General features: G+C 58.7%; 1 protein-coding gene across 18 annotated transcripts in view; it reads right to left on the bottom strand.

Moving 5' to 3' along the window:
- The window catches only part of SHANK3 (SH3 and multiple ankyrin repeat domains 3), a 396,403-nt gene that overhangs the window by 361,201 nt on the left and 12,321 nt on the right, over nt 1–22,881 (bottom strand). For 9 of the 18 annotated variants that reach the window (XR_011327682.1, XM_069801400.1, XM_069801403.1 and 6 more), the window contains exons 1-2: nt 18,501–18,580; nt 10,430–10,756 (exon numbers count right to left, since the gene is read on the bottom strand). Coding sequence is in view for 17 of the 18 variants with exons in the window: in XM_069801400.1 (XP_069657501.1) it covers nt 10,430–10,756; nt 18,501–18,548 (375 nt within the window). In the remaining variant the exon portion in view is untranslated. Of the gene's footprint in view, nt 1–10,429; nt 10,757–18,500; nt 18,581–22,881 lie in introns of those variants that run through there. The other 9 variants (XM_069801398.1, XM_069801404.1, XM_069801391.1 and 6 more) reach the window with 6 other exon arrangements.

Here is a 22,881-nt window from a genome sequence, read left to right as displayed (position 1 = left end):
TCCACAAGCGCACGCTGACCCAGAGCAGGGAGCTGCCGCAGGTTAAAGCTAACAGGGAAAAATGTTATTTTAACCTACAGCAGCTCCTTGGTCTGGCTTTAACATGATTTAAAAGGGAAAAGAAAAAGAGTTGCCAGCACACAATGGAGAAGAAAAGCCCTTGGAAATCTCCGGGAGGAAGTCTCATCAGCTGTACATCACTGTTCCTCTAGATCTTTCCAAGCTATTTCAATAAGCTCCAGCTCTCCGATAGTTAGCAGCTTCCTAAGTACCACTCGTCTGCAAGAGGCTCTTATCTCTCTATGTATACATTTTTTATGCGATGTGCTGAGCCGTGATTCCTTGGAACAAGTTTTCCCTGCTTCCAGTGAAAAAGTAAATAGAAAACCTGTGCCTCGTTGCTCCATCATTATAACTATGGTGGCAACTGGCCATGTGGAGGGCAGCCAGTGCTGCCCACCGGCTGCTGCAGAAAGCGTTTTCCCACGGGATATATCCCAGGTTTGGTCAGACACCTTGCAGGATTTCAGTGCCAGCACATGCTGCAGACAGAGAGGACTCTGATGACTGCTGGAGGCACTTTTGCGCTCTCCTAGGATTACTTCTGTATTGCCACCTTTTCTTACCAGCGGGCCCCAAATGAGGTTGCGACTTGTAGGGTTCGGCGTTCGGAAGATCTCGCGATGTCACGGAAAGTTAGAGGGTTAGTCGCAGCCTTATGATGTGTCTGTAATCCCACCTACCCTTGTTACTATAAAAGGAATTGACTGCGCAATAAAAGGCGGAAGTTGGCGCTCACACTGTGTGTGTTATCTGTCTCTTTCCCTGGTCTGGGGGGTGATCAGTGATCTAATCGTGGCACCTTGATATGCGGCGAACGCTACACGACTCACTTCCAAAGCGTTCCTGCCGCAGGACTTTAGGAATCAGTTTTCAAATGTGTTTTAATGACACAGACCCACAATTCATAACTATTTCAGAGAAACAAGCCTTAGCTTGGGCATGTTTCTGTCTCCTTAAAAAACAGACTATAATCTCATAAATCTTGTGGGTGTTTTGGATAATTTTATCCTGGGTCTCCACCACCCCCTCCCACAGAGCAACGCACAACCAAAAGCTGAGCTGAAATGGCTCTTCCCGGAGGATAACCAGCTGCAGGCCGAATGAAGGAGCAGGCAGGCAAGATAGAGAAGCTCCACTAGCATTAGGAAGGATCCTTGGGGCCTTGCACATTGGCCTCCTCTTTCCTTTGCCCAGGCTTATACTCCCTCCCTGTGCAAGGGCCAGCATCAGTGTGCACCAGCAGTTCACGCAGACCAGGGTTAAAGGAGGAGCGAAGGTTCCCAGGTTATCAAACTCCAAATAAATTGCTATCTTAGGAGTTGCTACAGAGCCCAGGCTGTCAAAATAAATCCATTCCCTGCCCTACAGCCATGCTACGGAATGGGTCTGTGGTGCAAAACACCAGCACAACACTGTCAGCGGGCACGTGGAGCTCCACACTGGACACCACTGCCACCAGCGACAAGCCCAGTTCCCACACTGGTGCTTTCCCAGCACAGCTGAGCAGGGAGCGGGACGGTGGCTGGAGGCTTGCACTGGGACTGGTGAAACACTTGGGCTCTCCATGCCATGCTGCCAGCACACCGGACCCTGGGCTGCAGCCCCTCTCTCCCGCAGGGGTCTGCTCAGCCCTGTTCAGTTACAGCACACTGCTGGCCCCTGCCCACCCACTCTGTTTGCACAGCCCATCAACCAGGGTTACTCCCCAAATTCAGCTCTGCAGTGCACTGACACACACAAGGGCAGCCAGAAGCATCCAGGCTTCACCAGCAAGTGTTAGGTCCTGCTGGAGATGATCCGTGGAGCCAGAGAGGAGAGTGGCACTTGCCAGCCACACTGTCTGCAGGCAGTTGCTGAATACGGAGCACACTGGCTCTGCCCCCTTGTGAGCTCAGCACCACGCACCCCTTAATTACACCATCACACACCGCTGCTCAAAGACTACACCGCCGACCAGACAATTTTTCCTTCTCCTTTGATATGACAGCAGCCTCTTATATTTTTTCTGTGCAGCAACGGCTGATGGTGAGGAGGGATTTTGTGCAATTGAGTGGTCCCCTGTGTTGATTAATATCATAGTGTATATAGGGCAGATCTACCCAAAGTCTGCATGTTAACTACATCAGCCCTGGTGCCAGGGGTCCTGTGGGGAGCCGGGATGCCCTGGAGCGCAGGGCCGCCCCAGGGCTCTGCCACCTCGACCCCAGGAAGCCTTTCCTGTTCTGCCAACACCTGAAGCCATCCCGGGAGCAACATGGATTTGGGATAGCAATTTATATAAAGCATACGTGACAGCAGATTTTCACTACGATTTTTACTATAGGATTTTTAACCCACAACAAACGTTAAATATAGTTTCATTCATCTTTTTCATATCAATTACTTCCATGAGCTCAGCATTTCTGTCTGCTGAGGTGTCCACAGTCAGCACCATGTTACTTAGCACATGGCAATCTGCACAGCCGTGCAGAATAAAACTCTCTGTAGCTGCAGGGAAGCAGCCAGTGTAAGGGACTGCACCCTGTCCAGGAAGCCAGACCGGGCTGCGGGCAGGTCTGCTGCCATGCCTGCCAGCGCTGTGCTGCAGTGGCCCTGCCAGCTGCTTCACAGGAGCTGCTGAGCGTCTGCAGCTGCCAAGCCAGTACAGGCAAAGCGACTGCACCTCTTCACATACTCTTCATAGTTAAAGTCCATCCTGTGTTGTGGGCAAACACCAGGGGACAGAGCACACTGCAGCAGAGCAAGAGTTGTTGCAGAGCAAGTTGCCAGCAAGTTGGCACTCCCTGGCTCAGAAGAGAGGTGTCCACTGGCATTCCCTACGTTCCCCTGTCTTTTCTCTGCTTTTCTTTTAGGGAGAGGAAACAGCGCAGCAGGTAGTATGCTTTACAGAAAGGGCCTTTTATTTAGAGACACAACAGCCCTCCTTTCCAAACTGCCTGGTCAGAACCAGTGTCCCTTGTCGCACAGCTCCTCTGCAGCACCCAGAGCCACGTCGGCAAAGGCGCCGCAGCCCCCTCCCCACCCGCCCTGCGCCCACCGCACCTCCCCTCCAGCCGCAGGCAAAGCTGTGTGCGGTCCCCATGCCTCTGTCATCCCCATGCCTCTGTCGTCGGTGGGCAGCTCGCTCTGCCATGGCTTATGGCCACCGCATCCGGGCCTCACCAGGCTGCAGAGACGCAGCATTGGTACTGCTTGCAGGATGGACTGCAGCCGCGCTCATGGGCTTGTGGCACAGTGAATTCAAATCAAATCCCAAATGAATGGCAAGCCACACCGTCTCTTAGCAGCCTGCCTTCCCACCATCAGTCCTGGCTAAGCAGAAGTTCAGGAAAACTTCTCCTATCTCTCTTTTATAATATGAAAATTTATTTCTTCACTTCCCTTGGCTTAACAGAAGAATCAATGCTTTGTGCACTGGTTGTCAGGCTCTTCTTTCATTTGCATTAAAGAGATAACAAGCCAGAATATTAACCTGAAGTATCAGGTGACTGAGAAGGGGGATGAGGGCAGAGTCTTTTCTGCAGCCACAGAGGGAAATGAGCAGCTCCATCCTGCAGCAAAGGGAGGCCCTGGCCTCAGCGGAGACCTCAAAGAGCCTCTCACAAATGGAGCTGGGTGGTCCCACACCTCCAAGGTCCTTGGTCATAAGACATGGCTTTGCAGGTCCCCAACACATCACCAAAGCCCTGCATGTGGGAGGAGCCCTCCCACGGGACGGATGCCAGCAGAGGAAAGACATGCCAGACCCCGCTGCCTGGACACCACAGGACATCCTTCCACAGGATGCAGATCCTTCAGCATCACCCAGGCTTTCCCGGCTGCGACACATCTAACGGGCCATGTTTCAGCATGATCCCCTTTGCAGATGAGACCACATTCTCCCCAGGGCTGCAAATCCACCTTACTGACAGTAATCCTGCCAGTTTGGGAACCGATGACCTGGCCTGAAACCGCCAAGGCTGTCGCCCCAGGGCTGCACCCAAACAGATGCCATGAGAGACAGCGGCTCCCACTCGGCACTGCCCACTCTGCCACTGCTGGTGAGAAGCAGAGCCCACGTTCCCAGCATCGCCATGCAGCCATGCTCACACACCTCCCATAGATGGATGGTCTCTTCAGACGGCATCCTTGCATGCCCGGCTTCCCTGTGCAGCCCAGACTCAGCTCACATGCTCCCGAATGGCACCACCATAAGAAACCCATCCACAGCTCCGTGCATCTCCAATACAAACAGCTTTCTGTCTCTCCTCCCAAATTAGCATCTGCCTCTCGAAGGGTCTCTTTGCTCTCAATATCACTCTTCCCCTCCACTACAGCACGAATTGTCGTTCCTCCTCCTGCCGGGCCACAAACATGACCTGCCCCGACTTCACTCCACCTTGGGGCTGCCAGCAGACTGGCCACCCCCTTGCACCTGCCATCCCCCAAAACCTGCTTGCAGGAGCACAGCACCAACAGTCTGGTTGGGAGGAGCAGGAGCTGGGGTCCCATCGCGGTGGACCCCACAGCAGGCTGGGCAGGCCCAGGCACCTCCCAAAAAGCTCAGCCCCCAGACACACGGGACACTGCTACTTAAGAATCCTTCAGAAACTGCTAGTGGGAAGGGAGGGGAGGAGAGGAGGCAAGGACCCTTTCCCCAAACACTTGCCTGGAGTGCCTCAGCTGCCACACAGAGCTCCCAGAATAGAGGACAGCAAATTTTGGGCACCATGAAAAATATCCAGCTAAGTAGTGGAGTCGCCTACCAGGGGCCGTGCAGGACAAAGGACTCTTCAGGCTGTAGGGCATCGTGTGGCTCCTGACCATGGTCCCAGGCACTCCCCAGCACAGGAGCAGAGTGTGTCAGCATGTGCCAAGCACTGCTCATCTCCCATAGCCCCAGCCTCTGCCCCTGCCCAGAAGAGTCCATAGCCCCCATCGCCTGCAAGGCTGTCCCATGCCCATAGGCTTTGGGAACCGTGCAACTCGCTGGGGCAACTCTGCCTGTCAGAAAGGAGGGCCATTTGCAAGCTGTGTCAGTCAGTACTCTGAGGGGTTTATAGCCTGTTTTTGTCCCCAGAAGAGCTCTTCACCTCCACAGCAGGAATGCCAGCAGCTACTTCTACATTGTGAGAAAGGGAGTCTCCTTTTGGTAATTAAGATGTGCCCAGTTCCCATCCAAGCACACCCCTCCCCAGTTTCTGCACTGCAGAAGGGCCCGTCCTTCTGTCCTGTCTCCACCTGCATCTCTGTGTCTCAGGTGTCTGTGCAGAGTAGGAGACATGTCCTATTCCTCCTGCACTCCAGGTTCCATTTCTCAAGCTGTTTGTATGGGTGTAGAGCAGCTTAGCCTCTCTCCCCTGAGCTCAGAGTCGGTGCAGGTTGCTCAGACTATTTAACCTGAAAGTGCTGGCCCATCATTAGGATATAAACAGTGATGTGCCTGAAGAGACTGCCTTTTCAGAGACAAGGTCACAGCCTGGGGTGGAGATTTGATCCTAACAATGGAAACCGCTAAGAGTGAATTCAAAGGCTTTCAGCTGAATAAACACAGTGATGGAGAGTTGCCAAGGAACCTAAAAGAGGCTTGAGACAACTCCAAGAGAGCTGGGAAACTTGACTTGAAAAGTCAGCTGCTTCACAGTCTAAAAACCCACCTGGGGGCTCCAACGTGAACTTGAACAAACTGAGCTTTGGCCTAGCTGAAGTCCTGATCTCTGAAACGCTGGCAGCTAATGGATCCTGACTTGTTACTGAAAAGCTACCTGTCCACCCTGTGCCTGAAGATCCCAAGAGACAATCCCACCTTCTAGCAGAGCTTGCTATAGCAAAGCCCGTGGCACATCAGCCATGTCCTGCAGCTGCCAAGCCAGACCCAGAGCCCCAAAGACACCCGTGGGAGGAGGGAACAGGGTTACTTCAGACTGGGGAAGGGCTGGAGTTCAGTGAGCAAAACCCCTTCGGCACATCAGCCCCTTGCTGGCACCACACAGTCCTGTAGAGACCAGCGATCCCTGTTGGGGTCCTATTCCTTCTCCTTATGTTTTTGCTCTTCCTAGAGCAAGTAGGGAAGAAAGCTTCTTCTCTTGGATGACCTCTGATGCATGTGCCCCATTGCTCAGAGCAACTCAACCTCTGGACAGGTCCAGGAAGGAGAGCAGAGCCACGTCAGGGGAGGTGAGGAGTGCTCTCATTACAAGGCAGGCATTTGACTGCCTCTTTTGCAAGGACCTGTCCCTTATTCCCGCCTACAGGACATCCTTCCCTTTCCTCAGCCCACCTGAGTCCCAGTCTGCACCTGCAGGCTGAGATTCCTCCCAGGGTGCAGACACTAAGCCTGGCCTGGGGCGAGACCACCACACAGACCCACAGAGCAGCCAAAGTGTCAGCCTCCCTGCTGGTTGTCCATCAGGGAGGGCCACTGCCACAGCAAAGCCAGACGAGCAGAGCAGCAAAAGCAGGGGAAAGACACCTCCGGGAAGATGCCTGTGGTTCAGGGTCTTCCCTGCCCTGCGGATGCAGACTCGGGGAACAACAGCTCGACGGCAGCTCCTCTGAAGCCTATCCCAGCCCAGGGAAAAGGGTCTGAGCAGCAGGAGACCACCACGCCAGGAGAGGGGTCCCCACCTGGCCTGAGGGACAGTGTGCTGCAGTCCTGCTAAGCCACAGCAGCCCTGAGAAGGACAGCTGGGCTCCAGTCAGACAGGTGCCAGCTCAACACCCACTAACTGCAGAGAGGAGCACGATCTGTACGGGCCAGGAGCTGGAGCAGGGAAGAGGTCTAGGATCCTTGCTGCTCTTCACCTGGGTGAGACCAAGGAACCCATGCCCTGTAAGAGGGGAGGAGGAGGCAGGGAACACACACAGCTCTAGAGCATCTATCCTGCGAGCTTCTCCGAAACACAGCAAACATCTTCCAACACATCCCAGAGTGCATCACGGAGGAGATGGGAGTGTGGCAGCAAGCCCAGCAGTGGCAGATGGGACAGGCTCAATCGCTCATTTTCCCCTTGTCCCCCTTCACACTGGTCAGGCCACCATCCGCTTGGATGTCACCTTGCAGATGGGGACCAAGCCTGCCTGCTCAAGGCATGAGGAATGAACACTGCGAGTGCCCAGATCAGAGAGCTGATGCATGGGGATGATGCACAGGAGCCTAGAGAAGTTCAGGGCCAGTCACAGGACACCATACAGCTCTTAGGGATGCATACTGTTAAGCCAGCTGGGTTTTTCCTGCCTCCCTTTATTTAAGTGAAGGTACCTCAGCTAGCACAGAAGAGGAGTTTGCAAAACAGGCAGTTTCTATTTGGGAAGTCAGCGCCCACCTGAATCATAAATGCAACAGCCCTCTGCAGGCACTGCCTTGGTCTGAAAGAAAGGGATGCCCTTGACAGCAGCCTGAGCATGGCTGCGTGCTGGTGACAGCACAGGAGTACTGTGCAGGGAGCCACACCGGGTGTCTGGCTGCTCTGACTCTCCTCGCCCAGCCCACAGGGCAGCAGAGGGTCTGACAGCACAGCCATCACACCATCCTGCTGCCCACAGCTACCCAGGGCAGCCGTGCTGCGCAGGGCCGGTCCCTGCTCTGCAGGGAGCCTGCACCCAAATCTGCTTTCATCCTCCCTCTCTCTGCCCAGGGGAGCAGGTGCCACAGCACAGCCTCCGACTCCCATCCGCAGCCCATAAAATCCAGTGCACGCTGCCCCATGGGATGGGCAGCAGGGACAGGGCTGGTCGGGCAGCCCTGCCCCTCCATGACCACCACGCACGACCTGCAAGCTCCTGCTACTCACACTGCAAAGCCCGAGCCCTGAGCTGCGACTGCAGTGAATTCCTCTGCACATCAACCAGGCTGGCGGTGCGCAGGCTGCGCTTGCCAGGATGCGAGCACTGTGGTGCTCTTAGCTGCACCCAGCAGCACTGCCCCACGTCCCCAGCGCTCCCCACCGCACCTCCACCAGCACCCCAACTGCCTGCCCGCCCCACTCGGCCGTCCGAGGGGAGCAATGCCACCAGTCCCCAGCCCCAGGCAGCCTGCGGGTCTCCCCAGGGGTTCCTGCTCTGCTAGCTCCCACCCCCAGCCCACGGGAGGTTGCACCAGAAACATTTCCACTCTTCAGCTCTCTGATATGCATCTGCCCCTTGGGCAAGGGAGATCTGGGAGGGAAATTCCTACTTTATACATGCAAAGATGCTCTGCTTTGCTTGAAGTGCCCCATTCCCTCCACTGCCCCGGGTGATCTTCGGTCTGGCATGGCTGAGCAGCTCCACTCGGACTCTGGGACTATCCCCTGGTTGCAGCCGTCCACCCCCTGGAAGACTCGAAGGGGGTGGGGGGGTCTCCAGCATAGCTGCTTCCTCCAATGCCCACGCATACTCACAAAACAAAGACAGGGAAGGGAAGTGCAGAGCAGTGCCCAAGGAACAGCAAAGCAGAGAGGTGGATACCATGGTAATGTGCAGAGCAAGGGCCCTCACTGACAGTCCGTGGGCCCCCGTGCTGCATCACACAATGGGATCTGGGGTGAGGGCTGGAGCAGGATGACACCCAGGTCTGGGCATCAGCTCGGGATGGAGGAGGAGCTGATGTGCTGGGGCTAATACAGCAGTGAAGGGAAAGAGCAGACACTGTGTCCCCGACAGCCTTGCTCACAACCTCAGCAGGGGCTGGGGCAGGAGAGAGCAGGTGTAAAGCCCTTCCTGCAGCACAAGGTCAGTCCGCGCCAGAGCAGAGTGTCTGTCCGATTCTTCGACAGCAAAGGCAGCGCTGCCTCGCCTGCCTCTGCCGCTCCCCAGCGCTTGGCAGCTGAGCCTGCAGAGCTGTGCCTGTGAGCATGCCAGCACCTCAGCCCCAAGCACTCAGCCCTCAGCCCCAGCACCACTGTCCTCTAGCAAGCTTTCTGGCCCCAGCCACTACCCCTCTGTCACTGAGCAGGACCCCCAGGCCAGTCTCCAAAAGACAGCTCTTTCCCCACCGGGAGATTTAGTCCCCTCCACCCCCAGCAATGCTCTGCTCGCCCCCAGTCTCACTGTCTCCTCATCTCCCCCCACCCCTCATCTCCAAGGGGCACCTCCTCTCCTGCCTGCAACACCTTGTCCCAGAGCAGAGGCTCTGTGAGCCCACACGTCCCCAGGCAAGCCACTGCTCCCACCACTCCACCTCTAACAAGCACTCTTCACCAGGGCCACAGTTACTGCAGCCCTTCAGTGAACTTTTTCCCTGCGCTGACCAGGCTCAGTCTCCAAGCAGTCGCTCCCCGCAAGCAGCCAGTGCCCCAGGTGACCCCCAGCACTGCTCCGGTCTGTAACAGCCACCCCTCAACCTCCACGGTCCACTGCACCCTGCCAGACAGCTGCTGTGCCCAGGGGTAACCACCTGCCATGCCACCCTCTGCCCCTCCGTGCCACACGTGCTGCCCCACATCACAGCCACCCCCGGCTGACATACCATGATGCCCATGCCCTCCCGCATCACACCTCGGCTCCCCGCAGGTCACACCTGCACGTCCCGCCTGTGGTACCGGCACCATGGCCTGGCACAGCACACCTCGCCATACCGCCGTCCGGTGCAGTGGTGCACCAAGCAGACACCGCAACCTGCTGCGTTGCACCCGGGCCTGACACCTGGAACCCGCTGAGGTCACCTCGGCGTCCACGCACAGCCCACGCACACCCGGCTCGGTCTTGCCCGCCCACGCGGCCAGCAAGCAGGCGGCTGTTGGTTCCCAGTGCTGCGCTGCGGCTCCGTGTTCCCGCAGCCCAGCCCAGCCGGTACCGGTGCCGGAGCTGATCCCAGTGCCGGTGGAGTACTGGTACCGGTACCGTACCGGTACCATGCCGGTGCTGGAGCCTCCCGAGCCGTGCCCACTCCCCACACCCAGCCCCGCTGTCCCCCGCGCTCGGGGCAGCCGGCAGAGTGCAGCCCGGTCCCGGGCCGGTGCGGGCCCCGGGAGCGGCCCTGGGCTGCAGCCGCACCGGAGGCCCCGGAGCGCCCCGGCCAGGCTGCGCCCCGGGAAGGCAGCGCCGCAGCCGGGGCTGCCCGGCCCGCTCCACCCGCGTCCCCGCCGGGCTCTGCGGGGAAGAGGGGAGCCGGGGCAATGGGGAAGCGGGGCAATGGGGAGCCGGGGCACCAGGGCAATGAGGAGCGGGGCAATGGGGAGCCGGGGCACCAGGGCAATGGGGAGCGGGGCAATGGGGTGCCGGGGCAATGGGAAGCCGGGGCACCGGGGAGCCAAGGCAGCGGGGAGCCGTCCCGCCGGGCCCGCGGCCGGCCGCCCCCCGCCCGCGGCAGTGCGAAGTTTGCCGGGTGGTACCGGGGCGGCAGCTGTCTCGGAGCGGGGCTGGGGCTGGGGCGGGGGCCGGGGCCGGGGCCGGGGCGGGCACTCACCGTCTGCTGGAGGTCGGGGATGCCGATGCGGACGACGATGGCGCCGGGCGCGGGCTCCTCCATGCGCCCCGGGGCCGCCAGCTTGGGGGAGCGGGGCCCGCCGGGGCCCCGGGCCGGGTCGAGCCGCGTCTCCTCCCGCAGGCCGGCGCCCGGCTCCCCGGCGGCGGCGGCGCGGGGCTGTCGCTCCGGCGGCGGCGGCGGCTCTGGCGGCGGCGACTCCGGGCTCTCATGTTTGCTGCCGGCGGGGCTCAGAGGCATGCTCCGTGCGGCGCGGCGGGGCGGCCGGCACCGGCACCGGGGGCCGCGCTCACAGCCCGCCCGGGGGCCCTGCGGGGTGAGGAGAGGCGGTGAGCGCGGCTGCCGCGACCCGCGGGGGCACCCCGGCTGGGACCCCGCGGGGGGACCCCGGCAGGGACCGTGCCCCGCCAGGGGCCCGGGAGAGGACCCCCACACTGCACACGGGCATCCGCGCAGGGACCCCGCGGTCCGGTCCCGTTCCCCCCCCCGGCCCCGGCAGGGACCTTCCTCGGTGGAGGACCTCCATACTGCACACGGGCACCCCCACAGGGACCCCACAGGGGGACCCCGGCAAGGACCATCTCCTGGCTGGGACCCAGCAGAGGACACCCAACCTCCACTCGGGGACCTGGTGAAGACCCCCAGCAGGGGCCCGGTGGAGGACCCCCCCACTCCACCCAGGCCACCCCCCCAGGGACCTTGTACAGGACCCCTGACTGCCCCACACAGAGATTCCCATCTCGGGGCCCTTACCCAGGAACCCCTAACCAACCACGCAGGAATCTCGCAGAGGCACCCCCACAGGGTTCCCCGTGGCAGGGACCCTGTGTGGACACCCCCCTCCCAGGGGTCCTCCTGTTGAGGGCCTTGCAGGGGACCACCCCCACCGTACATGGGAATCCCCATATCAGGGACCTCACCAAGGAGCCCCACACCATGTGGGGATCCCCACAAGTGCCCCCCCCCCGCAAGGGCCAACTGCCACTGCATGCCCTCCCCAGCCCCCACAGTGGGCACAGCCCCCATTGCAGTGACTCCCACCAGCTGCGCCAAAGGGACCCTTCCTCTTCCTGGCAGCAAAGCATGGACCTGCCCTGGGTTTTACCGCATCCCAGGCACATGGACACCCAGAGCCTCTGCTCACCCAGGGAGGGCTCAGAGCACAGTGCACGCACCACAGCCAGCACAGGGGATCTGGACACAGTGCCCTGGGGCAGAGGACAGGTTGTTTCAGCTTCTGGGGCCTGCTCTGCTTTGATCAACTGTCTCTCACACCACCACCACCAATGCCTGCAGTTCATCCCAGTGGCTCTGTCCCCTGTCTGCAACCATGATCCTCCAACTCCACAGCTGCACCAGCATATCTGGAGGGCCTGCCTGGCTCCTTCCCCATCTGCCAGGGGGGACTCATGAGGGAGGCTGGACATCAGCAGGACAAGCAGGTGTGACTTGGAAGGGCTCAAGCACCCTGCCTGTCTCTGGGTTTTACAGGGAAAGGTCTTGGTTCTGGCCCTGTAAACTGTTTATCCTGCAGTTGTTGGAGTGCTGCCCACTGTTCCCCGACACCCCTGCTCGGAGGCGGTCACCACACAGCACGTGTCTGTGCACACTCACAAACAGTCAGACTGGCCCCTGGGCTGCAGGCTCCAGCAGTGCGTCTACCAGCCCATCGGGTGAGGAGCTGGGGCTGTCTGCCAGGGGTTTCCCAAACTGGCTCCTACTTGGACAACAGGATGCAGCAGTGCCCTTGTGCCAAAGTTTTGGGAGTGGAAGGATGGCTGACCTGTTTCCACCCCAGAGACTTGTCTCAGTCAGAGAAGCCACGTGCACACACACTGGAGTGGTGGCAGGCACAGCTACCGTTAGCTCCAGCATAGAGCAGAGATGCCAGCAGCCGCCACCACAGGCTGCTATTTCTGCCAGTCCCCCCAACAGCGAGGGCTAATTAAAGCCAGGAGGACCCTGCCTGCCCAGCAGGTCAAGCCCTTGCTCCCAGGCAGGGACAGGCCAGCAACTGCTCTGCCAAGAGCAGATGGGATTCTGGGCTGAGCCCTGCAGGACTGTGCATGGGAGTGTGTCCGGTCCATCACTGGCTGGGATTCAAGGCTTTAATCTACGTGACAATCCTTAAACAGAAATAGCCCCCAAACCACTGAGAGCTGGAGAGATTTACAGTATGGCCTGGATGTGTCCAGGAAATGACTAATGGCTCTTCCTTCAGCCCTCCCACCCTGAGGCCGAGGGACTGCACAAGGCAGGCATCAGTGAGAGCCTGACTCTGCCAGGGCAGCTAGCCCCAAGCAACTCTTCCAGCTGGAGCAGCATCTACTGCAAATGCCTTGCACTGGCAGGACAGGCGGAGAAGGCTACATCCACAGACCTGGAAGTTCAGGGTCACGGGGGGGGGGGGGGGTCTAACAGGTCCTGGAGCATGAGAACTGCAACTCCATGGCACTAGCCCCAGAACAGAAATCATGGCTTGATCATGACAAACAATGAGATCAGCCCAGGAGCAACCAGCCGGTCTCTGGGCTCCTTTCCTTCAATCCACATCCACACCCCCGCACTGGAGAGCCGCAGGTCCTCTCTGTCTGCTGCTGCTTCACCGATGCAAGGACCAGGGAGTATCCAGCTTCCCCTGCACTCCTGTTGCCCCTCGTCTCTCAGTGCCACCCTGGCATGGGTCCGGACAGGAGGACACAGTGCCATGACAGTTTCAGTCATCCCCAACCAGTCCCTTTTTAAGGTATGAGAAAACATTCTTACCCAGCAGCAAAGCAAGCCAAAACCATGCCTTTCCAGGGTGCCCATCCCACAGCAGCTCTCCTGCTGTTTCTCCCCAGGCTCTGAGAACAGCTCTCTAGCAGGGCACTGGGGCAAGAGGAGACAAGACCAGCAGCGTTGGAAAGCCTCCTGCTCCACAGAGCACACAGCATACCCCATCATGCGGCTCTCCAGGCCCCAGGCAGAGGTGGATCAGAACTGCAGCTCCGCAGAGCAGAGCACATGCTGGGGCTGAGCAGCTCGCAGGTCTCAGGTGAAGGGATGCAGGCTTTGAAGCAGACAAGGCCACCCGGCAAATGTGAGGGCTGCAGGGAATAGGCTGGGCTCTGTGGCTTTGAGTCAGGGATACCAGGGACAAGGTGGGGCTGGTGAGGGAACAAGCAGCTGAAATGACCACGAGACACAAACGGCCGAGAAGGAGCCGCCGTCTGAGGTCTCTCACAGCACAAAAGACAAAGGAGTAAGAGTGGTCAGGAAGGGAGCAGGCAAAAATATCTGTCAAACAAAGGGCCAGAGAGGGGAGCACGGAAAGACTGAACTGGGAATCCAGCAGGCGGAATCACACTGAACAGCTCGAGGCCAAGAGAAGAAACCTGCAGCCACGTGAGCACAGGTCCACAGGGCCTCTCCCAATCTGCCACCAGCAGCATGCCGGGGTCCCAGGGAACGGGTGAGGTTGGCACAGCATTCAGGGAGGCTGTCCCGTCCTCGCATGCACACTGAGACACAGCATGACCAGGAGGCACAGCGTACAGCCGGGTCCGAGGAGCGCCCAGCACCCTGTGGCGAGGGGCTGAGGGCAGGACAGGACCACGCAGACCCTTGGCAGGACCCGTCACGACCCACACATGACCCTGAGAGCCTGTAGTCTCAAATCTCAACAGCTGATGCCCTGGCAGAGGAAGCGGAGCTGAGGGAAGCCAGGTCTGTCCAGAGGACGCTGTGTGCATGCCAGCTGCCTGGCAAGGCCAGGAGATGGGCAAACGAAGGGCCCATGTCAGAACTCCCTGGCCTGGGATTGCTCCCCGAGGCTGGCAGCTGCCATGGGACAGGCAGAGCCTCGCCAGACATGCCATCGTGGGAGACTGGCTCTGCCTGGCTCTTGGTCAGGTCTGAAAGTAGCCCAAGGCTAGATGCAAAACAAGCTGTCACCACTGCTGTTCAGCTACTGCCCCACGCTCGGGGCAAGGACTGGGTCTGGGCCAGGCTTGTGACTAATTTTTTTTTCTACTAGTGACTTGGAAGAAGGGATCAAACAGCACCTTAATGAAATGTGGTGTGAAACTGGGAGTAGGCAAGTGAAAAGGCCCTAAAGAGATTAGAAACAAGAGCAGGAGGAACACAAAGTTCTGCTTGGAAAAACGCACGTAGTAAGGAGATAAATCATCAGAAATACAAGCAACACGTGGTCTGACTGCATCCCGTGGGCATGCATGCACACAGAGGCGGGCAGACCCTGGAACAGATGGGACAATGGCAATGCACACTTTTGTACACCCTCGCAAGCAGCAGAGCAGGAAGACCTCCTGCAGCTGGGGCACATGTGTACACCTGCACCTTCACGGAGCTGGCGAGGATCCATGAGCTGCAGAAAGCCTAGAGCCAACACAGAGGAATACTTTGGATGCAGATCCATCTGCCCAAAGGCGTTGGGGAAGGATCCCAAGCTCTGCCCATCACCTCTCTGGAGCCGTGCCCATGGAGGGGCACACCTTGCTGACAGCAAGCACTGTTCTGCACAAGACACCCCCCCCCCAAATGCTACAGCTCTCGTCTGAACGTGCGCTGCCGCAGAAGGGCCTGGCTCCCACCCGCTGCCTTCCCCCCTCTGACACACTGCCGCACAGGGAATTAAGCGAGAGCAATGCCACAACCGTCCCTTCACATTGCCTCAGCTAGCACAACTCCAGCCACCCTCAGATACCACCCTGCGGCAACAAGCCGAGCAGGCCAGGATCTACGCCCTAAATCAGCCCTGCAACCAGGGTGTCTCAGTGGGCAGAGGTGGCTCTGGCTCGTGGCCTCTTGGGGGCAAATCTCCCTCTGCTCAGCCAGGCAGCAGCACCCATCTGAGCCTGTGCCTCTGGTCTTCTGCCTGTAGTTCCGTTCAACTATTGCTGTTCATTGGTTTTATTTCTTTCCTTTTTTTCTGTCTTGTTATTTCACTAGGGGGAAAAATTAAATGCTCCAGATGGTAATTGTCAGGATTATTCTTGCTTTTTTTCCCAATCTTCTGGTACCTCATTAGTTCCCAATAATGTTTAAGACACAACTGTGAATGGCTGGAAAAATGCACTGGCCACCCCCACCCCCGAACCCCATTACAGACTTGCAGAGTCATTCACATTCATTTTCTCTTATTAAATCAACTTCTCTGCTGAGGAAAAAAATCATTTATCTTGAAAAAAGATACAAGTTGAATATCTTAGAAATTATAATCCAATGAGTCTTATTCTAACACCAGGAAAAACGGATGAAAAGTCATCAAAGAGAGTTATAGAATCTTTCAAGAAGATTTTATAGTGACAGGAACAAATCAGTAATGCTTCCATCAAAGAAAGTCACGCCTCACTAGTCTAGCAGAGCTCCCTGCATGTGCCACCAGGAGCACCAATAAGTGAAACCCAGATTAGAGCAGTTCATTTGGATTTCCAAATACTCTTTGCAATAGCCCTCACAAGAGGTTATAAAGTTTAGCCACCTTTACCTCTTACGCTGTGAGAAACAGCATTCCCCGATGGCCTGCCCCACTCTCCACCATTTTCAGTGTTAAAGTCTAAACCACCTTCCCTGCCATCTCTCACAAATCCCTCCATCAAGGGCAGCCATGCCATGGGGATCATCCCATGCTACACCGCTGAACACTGCTCTGGCATCTTTGGAGTTCTCCATCGGGGCTCCAGGTCCCTGCGGGGTTAGAGGTAATGCAGAACCATGGCCGTCACTTGGTGTATCACTGAATTACTCCTCCTCTGGAGGGAAGGCATCCAGCTGGGATAATCCTGGGAAATGTGCAGTGCTAGCACTGTGGTGGTGGGACCTAGAAAGGTGCAACAGGTAAGATCTGAGGAAGACAAGCAGCCCCAGGGCATGATAAGAGCAGGAAGAAGAAACCAAGACACTCCCCACGGCAAGCTGGCACCTCCCCTGGGAGGAGGGAAGGAAGGTGCTGCCACTCCGTCCTGTGGCAGGGCGAAGAGCCGGTTGGTGCAGCCGAAGGGAGCCCAGAGAGGGCTGCAAAGACCTGCGGCTGTTGTCAGCATTGGCACCAGGTCCTGCAGCCTGGGATGAGAGCCCAGCGCTGTGTGGAGCCAGAGCCGGCCAGCACGAGGCTGTGGGAGGGTGGGAGGTTGCTCTTTCCATCCTCAGGGACAGGGCTGCTGGCACCCCAGGTGCCAAGTCTGAAATCCTCTCACCAAACTCCTTCCTCCAGGTCTCCTCTCATGCTCTCTCCTCTTCCTGGAAAGCTGTTTCAGACCCTTCTTTGCTGTGATGGTTAGAAATGGCCTAATTTCTAGCCCACTCATTCACGGCTAGTTTACCCTACTCTTGCGTCAGCATTGTCTGTTAGCCTGTGCAGCTCCTCTCTCCTCCTTTGTTTATGTAAGTATTTATATACATATCACAGGCAGCAATTAGATCCAAACTCAGACTTCACTTTGCAGGCTAAACAAATGCCACTTACGTGATCTCTGCTTGTATGGCAGACCCCTTCCCCCAGGGACACACTTGGATGGACCGACAGACTCAGGAGGGGCCCCGGTCACAGAGACCGGTAGCAGGTTGGATTCATACTTAAGGACACAAAATAATGCACTTCAAAAGGAGTCCTGTGCATGGCTCATGCCTTTTCAGGCTTCAAAACCCTTGTCACCCAGAGTGCCCATCGCAGGGAGGTCTCAGCTCTCACCCCAGCAGCAGTCCCACAGATGCTAACAGTCTGCTAGGGAGCATTGGAAACAAAAGGATAATAGCAGCTGACACCTGAACAGCAACAGGCACAATCTTTCCAGAATCAAGGGAGATCTTACAAGTCTTACCCTGGGGGCAAAGCAGAACCGCACACCTTCTGCATCTTCCTCTGCAGGGGCTGTTGGCCACCCAGGCATTGTGGCCACAAACACCTGAGTGGGTTAACCTGCACCCAGCCACGCTGTCTTGCAGAAACCTCCAAGCAGCAATCTACTACAGCAAACAATGCAGCCTGCCTGGGACTGGCAGTTTTCCCTGGCTGAATCAGGGTTAAATTTCCTCACCTTTCCAGCACCTGCTTTCCCATGCAAATCGAGCCTGCTGGTGCACTGCCTCGGGCTTCGCCTCGCCACTCACATGCCCAGTGACTCTACGACTCCCGAAAGGCCTGGCCCTTTGAGGAACCGGGTCCCCGACATGCAATGGGAGCATCTGGCTCACCACATCCCCAGGTGAGCCTGCACAGCAAGGGCTGGTGCTTTGAGCATGGTACAGGAGGCTGCAGGCAGCTGCTCTCTAGCACCAGTGCTGCTTTCCTGGGAGACACAGCAGGGAGCGATAGCTAGTGCAGCACCGACTCGGTGGAGACCAGGTACTTGGGCCAGGCTGACGTGTGGGAGAAGCACACACAGCCCAGCTCTCCCCCATGGCTGCACGCTGGCAGGACACAAAGCTGCACCAGGTCCCTGTGCTCCGGGGCTCTTCGCGCCACACCAGGGTTGTGGGTGGATAAGCAGCATCACAAGTGGGGGCCAAGAGGAGATGCGGCATCCTGCTGGGGTGTTGCTGCCGGGGTGGGTGCAAAGAGCAGCACACAGGGCTGTCGCTACTGGGATCACTGGGAATGGGCCCCATGCACTGGGGCCGTTGCGGTTGCAGCAGGAAGAGCTGTTGGGGTACTGCCTCTGCCTCGCTGCTAGTGAAAGGACCAACTAGGACAGACTTCACCTGACTTACTCCAGATCGGCACCAAGGCAGCTGCTCTGGGACAGGGCAGCATGTCCACCCACCTGCACCGGCATCAACCCTGCCCTGCCAGACCCTGCAGATGTGACCACGGAGCCCAGGCAATGCCTGCCCCTCCAGAGACCGGACCCGACGCTTGCTCCAGCGGCTCCCACCCCAGGCTCCGCTCCTGCAGCAGCACCGAGCCTGGCCGCAGCTCTGCATGCAGGTGCTGTGCAAGCTCCTCATCACTCCCGAGTCCTTCCAGGACCAGGGAGCCCTGGGTCATGTTTAACAGCCCTGCTCGGGGCCCCCAGCCCTCCCGCGCCACTGCAGGGAATCAAGCCCTCACCTCAAAGGATTGGGGAGCGTCCGCTTTCGCTTGGCTGGCAATGCCCATGGGACAAGCAGAGTTGTCCTCTCACACAGGCCAGACGTTACTGATTTACCAGGGGCGGCTGCAGCTGCAGCTGGAACACACGGTCGATGGTTACAGGCACTGTGGAAGGCACGGTGGCCTCCGCGGGGGGGACAGGGAGCGGGAGGGACTGTGCTGCTCTGCCCCCACCATGAGGCCTGAGCTCAGTGCCCCGCGCGGGGTGTCGGGAGTCTGGGGCTCCCACAGGGAGCCTTCCCACTGACCCAGGGCTGGTCCTCAGTATCCTGCCAGCTCCATGCCTGTGGCTACCAGGCAGGGCCCTGCCCAGAGCCAGGGCTCCGCAATGCTGGAGTCGTCCCTCTTGCTTATCTGGGCACAAGCAGGTCAGTCAGCCCTGCTGTTTGCCATGGCTCCGTCCCAGCCCCATGTGACAGGTAGCACAAAGCGGTCCGTACCAGCCCAATCTTGTCCTTTGCCACTGCTGCCCATGTCCTCCAGAACTGACCCATGCAGGCAGAGGCAGGGGCAAGCACAGGACTGTGCTTACTGTGGCCCCAGACCGAGCATCAGGATGCACAGAGCTAACGAGGAAAGGGAGAGGGAGCAGTGCTCATTGATCAGCCTGTGTGTGGCCGCAGTGTCCTACAGCGCCTGATGGGTAATGCTCCTGCCAATTGATTTTCCCTCTCTCCGTTTGCCAGGGTTAGTGGGTCACTGGGGATGGGTGGATGATTAAAGGGCAAGTCCCACAATGCACTGCTCCTGGAAGCAAACCTGCTGCAGTGCTGACCCCAGTGAGGGGCAGCAGGATAAGGAGCAGCATCCTATGCCCACACAGTGCAGGCCTGGGAACACTGGGGCTCCTTTGTGTCCAGCAAAGGGGCAGGGGCATCCCTGGGGCAACAGTCTTAGGCACAGGGATTCCTGAGAGTTGTCCTTAAAAGCTGTCCTGCAGTCCCACAGCCTTTCACCATGTGCCCACGTCTGCTGTGGGAGAGGAGTGCAGTGTTTGGCCACCAGCGAGCACAGCACCGCAAAACCACAGGAGCCAATTCCCCGCTGGCCTAGCCCCGGGGCAGCCCCGCTTGGCCAAAGCAAAGGCTTTCTGCTCACTCCTGCCACTGTCCCAACTGGAGCTGACTCTGCAGGTCAACAGGACAGACGGTGGTAATCCCTGGCCCAAAACATGCGTACTTCCAGCTGGTCACAGCCCTGCACACAGTCCTGGCTGCCTACCTCCCACAGGGTCATGTATCCCCAGCTCCAGGACACGTCATCCACACCACCTGCCCCATCACCCCACAGGGGACACAGGACTGCCCCCCTTGTGGGAAGGAGCCAGACCCCTCGGAGGTGACCCGATGCGCAGCAGAGCTCCCTGCCAGCCTGCGCAGGGCAGAGAAGGAGCCAACAGCCCCAGCCAAGCCCCTCGGCCACCATGGTGGAGGAGCAGCACCCACTGGCTGGTCCCAGCCAGGAGGAAGGAGCACAGGCCAGCAAACCCTCTCTCTGTCCCTGCGGTCCCCACATGGAGTACAGTGCTATCTGGTGCCAGGCACTGGCCACACAGCCCTGAGAGTGGCTTCTTGGGGCAGCACAGCCACTGCCAGGCTCAGCCCTGCCTGCTGCCTGGCCACATGCCCCCTTCCCTTGGCGAGCTGGGCAGGTAGCACAGTGGCCTGGTGAGCAGGACAGCACGTGCATGCTGAGGCTGTACCACACAGGCCTTTCAGCGGCAATGTTGGGACACAGTGGTTTGGTCCTTGCCCCCATCCCTGTGCACTCACTACCACCCCTGGGCTGGACATGCAGTCACACAGGCAACCCACGCTGCCAGCTGGCCCAGGGAGCTGGCCCAGGTTAAAACCAAGCCCATTTTGTCCTGATGGCTTTTAGCAGGAGCAGCTCACAGCTCTAGCTGTTCCTGTAAAGCAGAAGTGGCGATGAACAGTGACACAAGAGCAGGAATGAGGGGCTGGGGTGGAAAGTCTGTAACCCAGCCCTATCAGACTGCACACACAACCCTGGCCATATGTGTGGCCTCTTAAATCCAGGTTTCTGTCACACACCCACCTCCCTGGGGTCTGTTGCTTGCACTCTAGCTGTTCCCCACCCTCTTTGAACCAGCCAGCTCCTGGTCTTGCACAGGAACTGCTAACTCTCAGGCAATTTTGGGTTTGTAGCATCCCTGCCTCATTCCTTGGGCTCTGTGCATCCTTGGTTGCCCTCAGGGAGAAAGCCTCTGTGTGGGGCTCCAGGCTCTCACAGCAGCAGCAAGATGCAAGCAGCTGCCCTGGCCATGGTCAGCACCACCGGGACACTGCTCATGCGAGGACAGTCCCTCGAGCCTCCTCCCAGCCTGGGCTCACTCCAATACAAATTCAGAGTAGAGAACCACTTCCCAGACAAACCCTTTCCCTCTCTGACTGACCCACGTCTCAGCTCTCCCCAACCTCTTCTCCATCAGAGATGAGGCAAGTCCCCGTTGCTTACTGCCCTGCAGCCCCGTCTCGTATCTGTGCCGGTTCGCGGTGAAGCATCAGTGACCACAGTCCTTCCTCCTGGGCTGCCCTCACCCTTCCCTGCGCAGCATGCGCTCGGAGTCAGCCCCATGGGCCATGCAGCACCCCAGCCTGTCCCCACAGGACCCCATCTCAAGGTGGATCTGGCTGAAGGGAGGAACAGAGCCTAGGGAAAGGCAGAGGTGGCTGAAGACTTTGAAGCTTGCAGGACCTATTCCCCTGCGATGCAGCTGAGATCCACGGGCTCCATGTGCCATGAGGAGCTGGCACCACTAATGCGGGGCTCCAGGGATGTGGTGACTGCTGCTCTAGTGGGGAGGGTGTCCCCAGAGCCCCATCACCACGCAGGGCCTGCCCCAAGCCTGTCCCAACACAGCTGTCTGCAAACCGCAGGTCCTTCCTTGCCGGTCATGGAAACCCAGGCAGGGACAGCGAATGGCCACTCCAGCCCCGGACCCTCGGGGTGTGCAGAGTCCAGTAGAGCACACGGCCCGTGGGGCAGCTCAGCACCGAGAGCTGCCCATGCAGCCTCTCCCACCCCAGAAAGGTGTCTCCAGAGCAGGAGCCAGGGGATGGCTGCAATGAGAACAGCCTCACTGGGAGGCACCGGGGATCCTGGGGGCTTCGTACACCCCCCCCGCAGTAACTCTGAGCACGAGCAGTGCGTAGCCATAGGAACATCACTTAACACAGTCACCTTGGTAACCACAGCTACAAGCTCTCACAGAGCACATGCTAGGCCCTGTGCATCCCCGGTTGGGGTCCCCCCGAGTTGCACCCTGCTGCCTGCCCAGTCAGCAGGTCACACTGCCATGCGGGACCAGCAGGGACAGGGACAGACCTTTCCTCACTGGCAGCACTGCACCATCCACAGTACCACGAGAGCCACTGGAAATCACCACCAAGACCGGAGCAGGGAGTCAGACCCTTCCACAGTCCCGTGGACCAGCCTGGCCACAGACACCTCTGCCCAGAGGTGTGCACTGGGTGGACTGGCATCTATTCTGGTCCCACAAGTCACTGAACCCCCATCAGCTCCGCATGTGGAGCCAGAGCATTAGGACCCTCACACACACACTCCCGGTCCACCAGTGCAGGAGAGCAGCATGCCTGGGTGAGGACACAGCCAGGAGGAACAGGACCCCGGAGCCTGCCCCACCATGGACAGGCTGGCAGAAAGCACATCTGCTCCCTCCATCTTCCCACACCACCGCTGGGCACAGCTGCAGGGAAGCACAGCCCAGGAAGGTGGTACAGCCCAAGGACAAGTAAATCCAAGCATTAGGTTCCCACACCTCCCACCCTCATCTCAGCAAGCACCTCTGTGTCCCTGCACAGTGGGCAGCAGACACAGACCCACGGCAGCACAGCCAGGTGAACACCCAGCTCCCCAATGTGTGGGCGATGCCATGGCCCAGGCTGACCCAGCTTGCCATCCTGCACAGCTGTAGGGCTGCACAGACTTCAGGACTGCCTTGTACCTGTTGCAATCCTGCACCATTCCTCCACCCTCCCGGCTCCAGCTTCGGAGGAGCACAACACAGCAAGAAGCAAGAAACTTGAGGACCTCTAGGAATTACACAATCCGCGAGGCGACCTGGACAGCCCTGCTGCTGCCAGGACCTACTGCCCCCAGGACCTACTGCCCCCTCATCATCGCCACCAGCGAGGTCCTATCACCATCCCCTCGCTCAGCCTCACCTGCAATGGCCTTGGCCCTGCCCCTGCACAGCCCCTGCACCATCCCAGCACCCCAACCTTGCAGACGCCATGGCCTCCCTGCCAAAGCCCCAGGCCCCAGCAGCAGAGTGCAGGGTCCAGGGCTGCCAGTG

This window comes from Haliaeetus albicilla, chromosome 14, assembly GCF_947461875.1.
Source record: "Haliaeetus albicilla chromosome 14, bHalAlb1.1, whole genome shotgun sequence".
In the NCBI taxonomy this organism is placed as follows: Eukaryota; Metazoa; Chordata; class Aves; order Accipitriformes; family Accipitridae; genus Haliaeetus; species Haliaeetus albicilla.
This window is presented reverse-complemented; position numbering and strand designations above follow the sequence as displayed.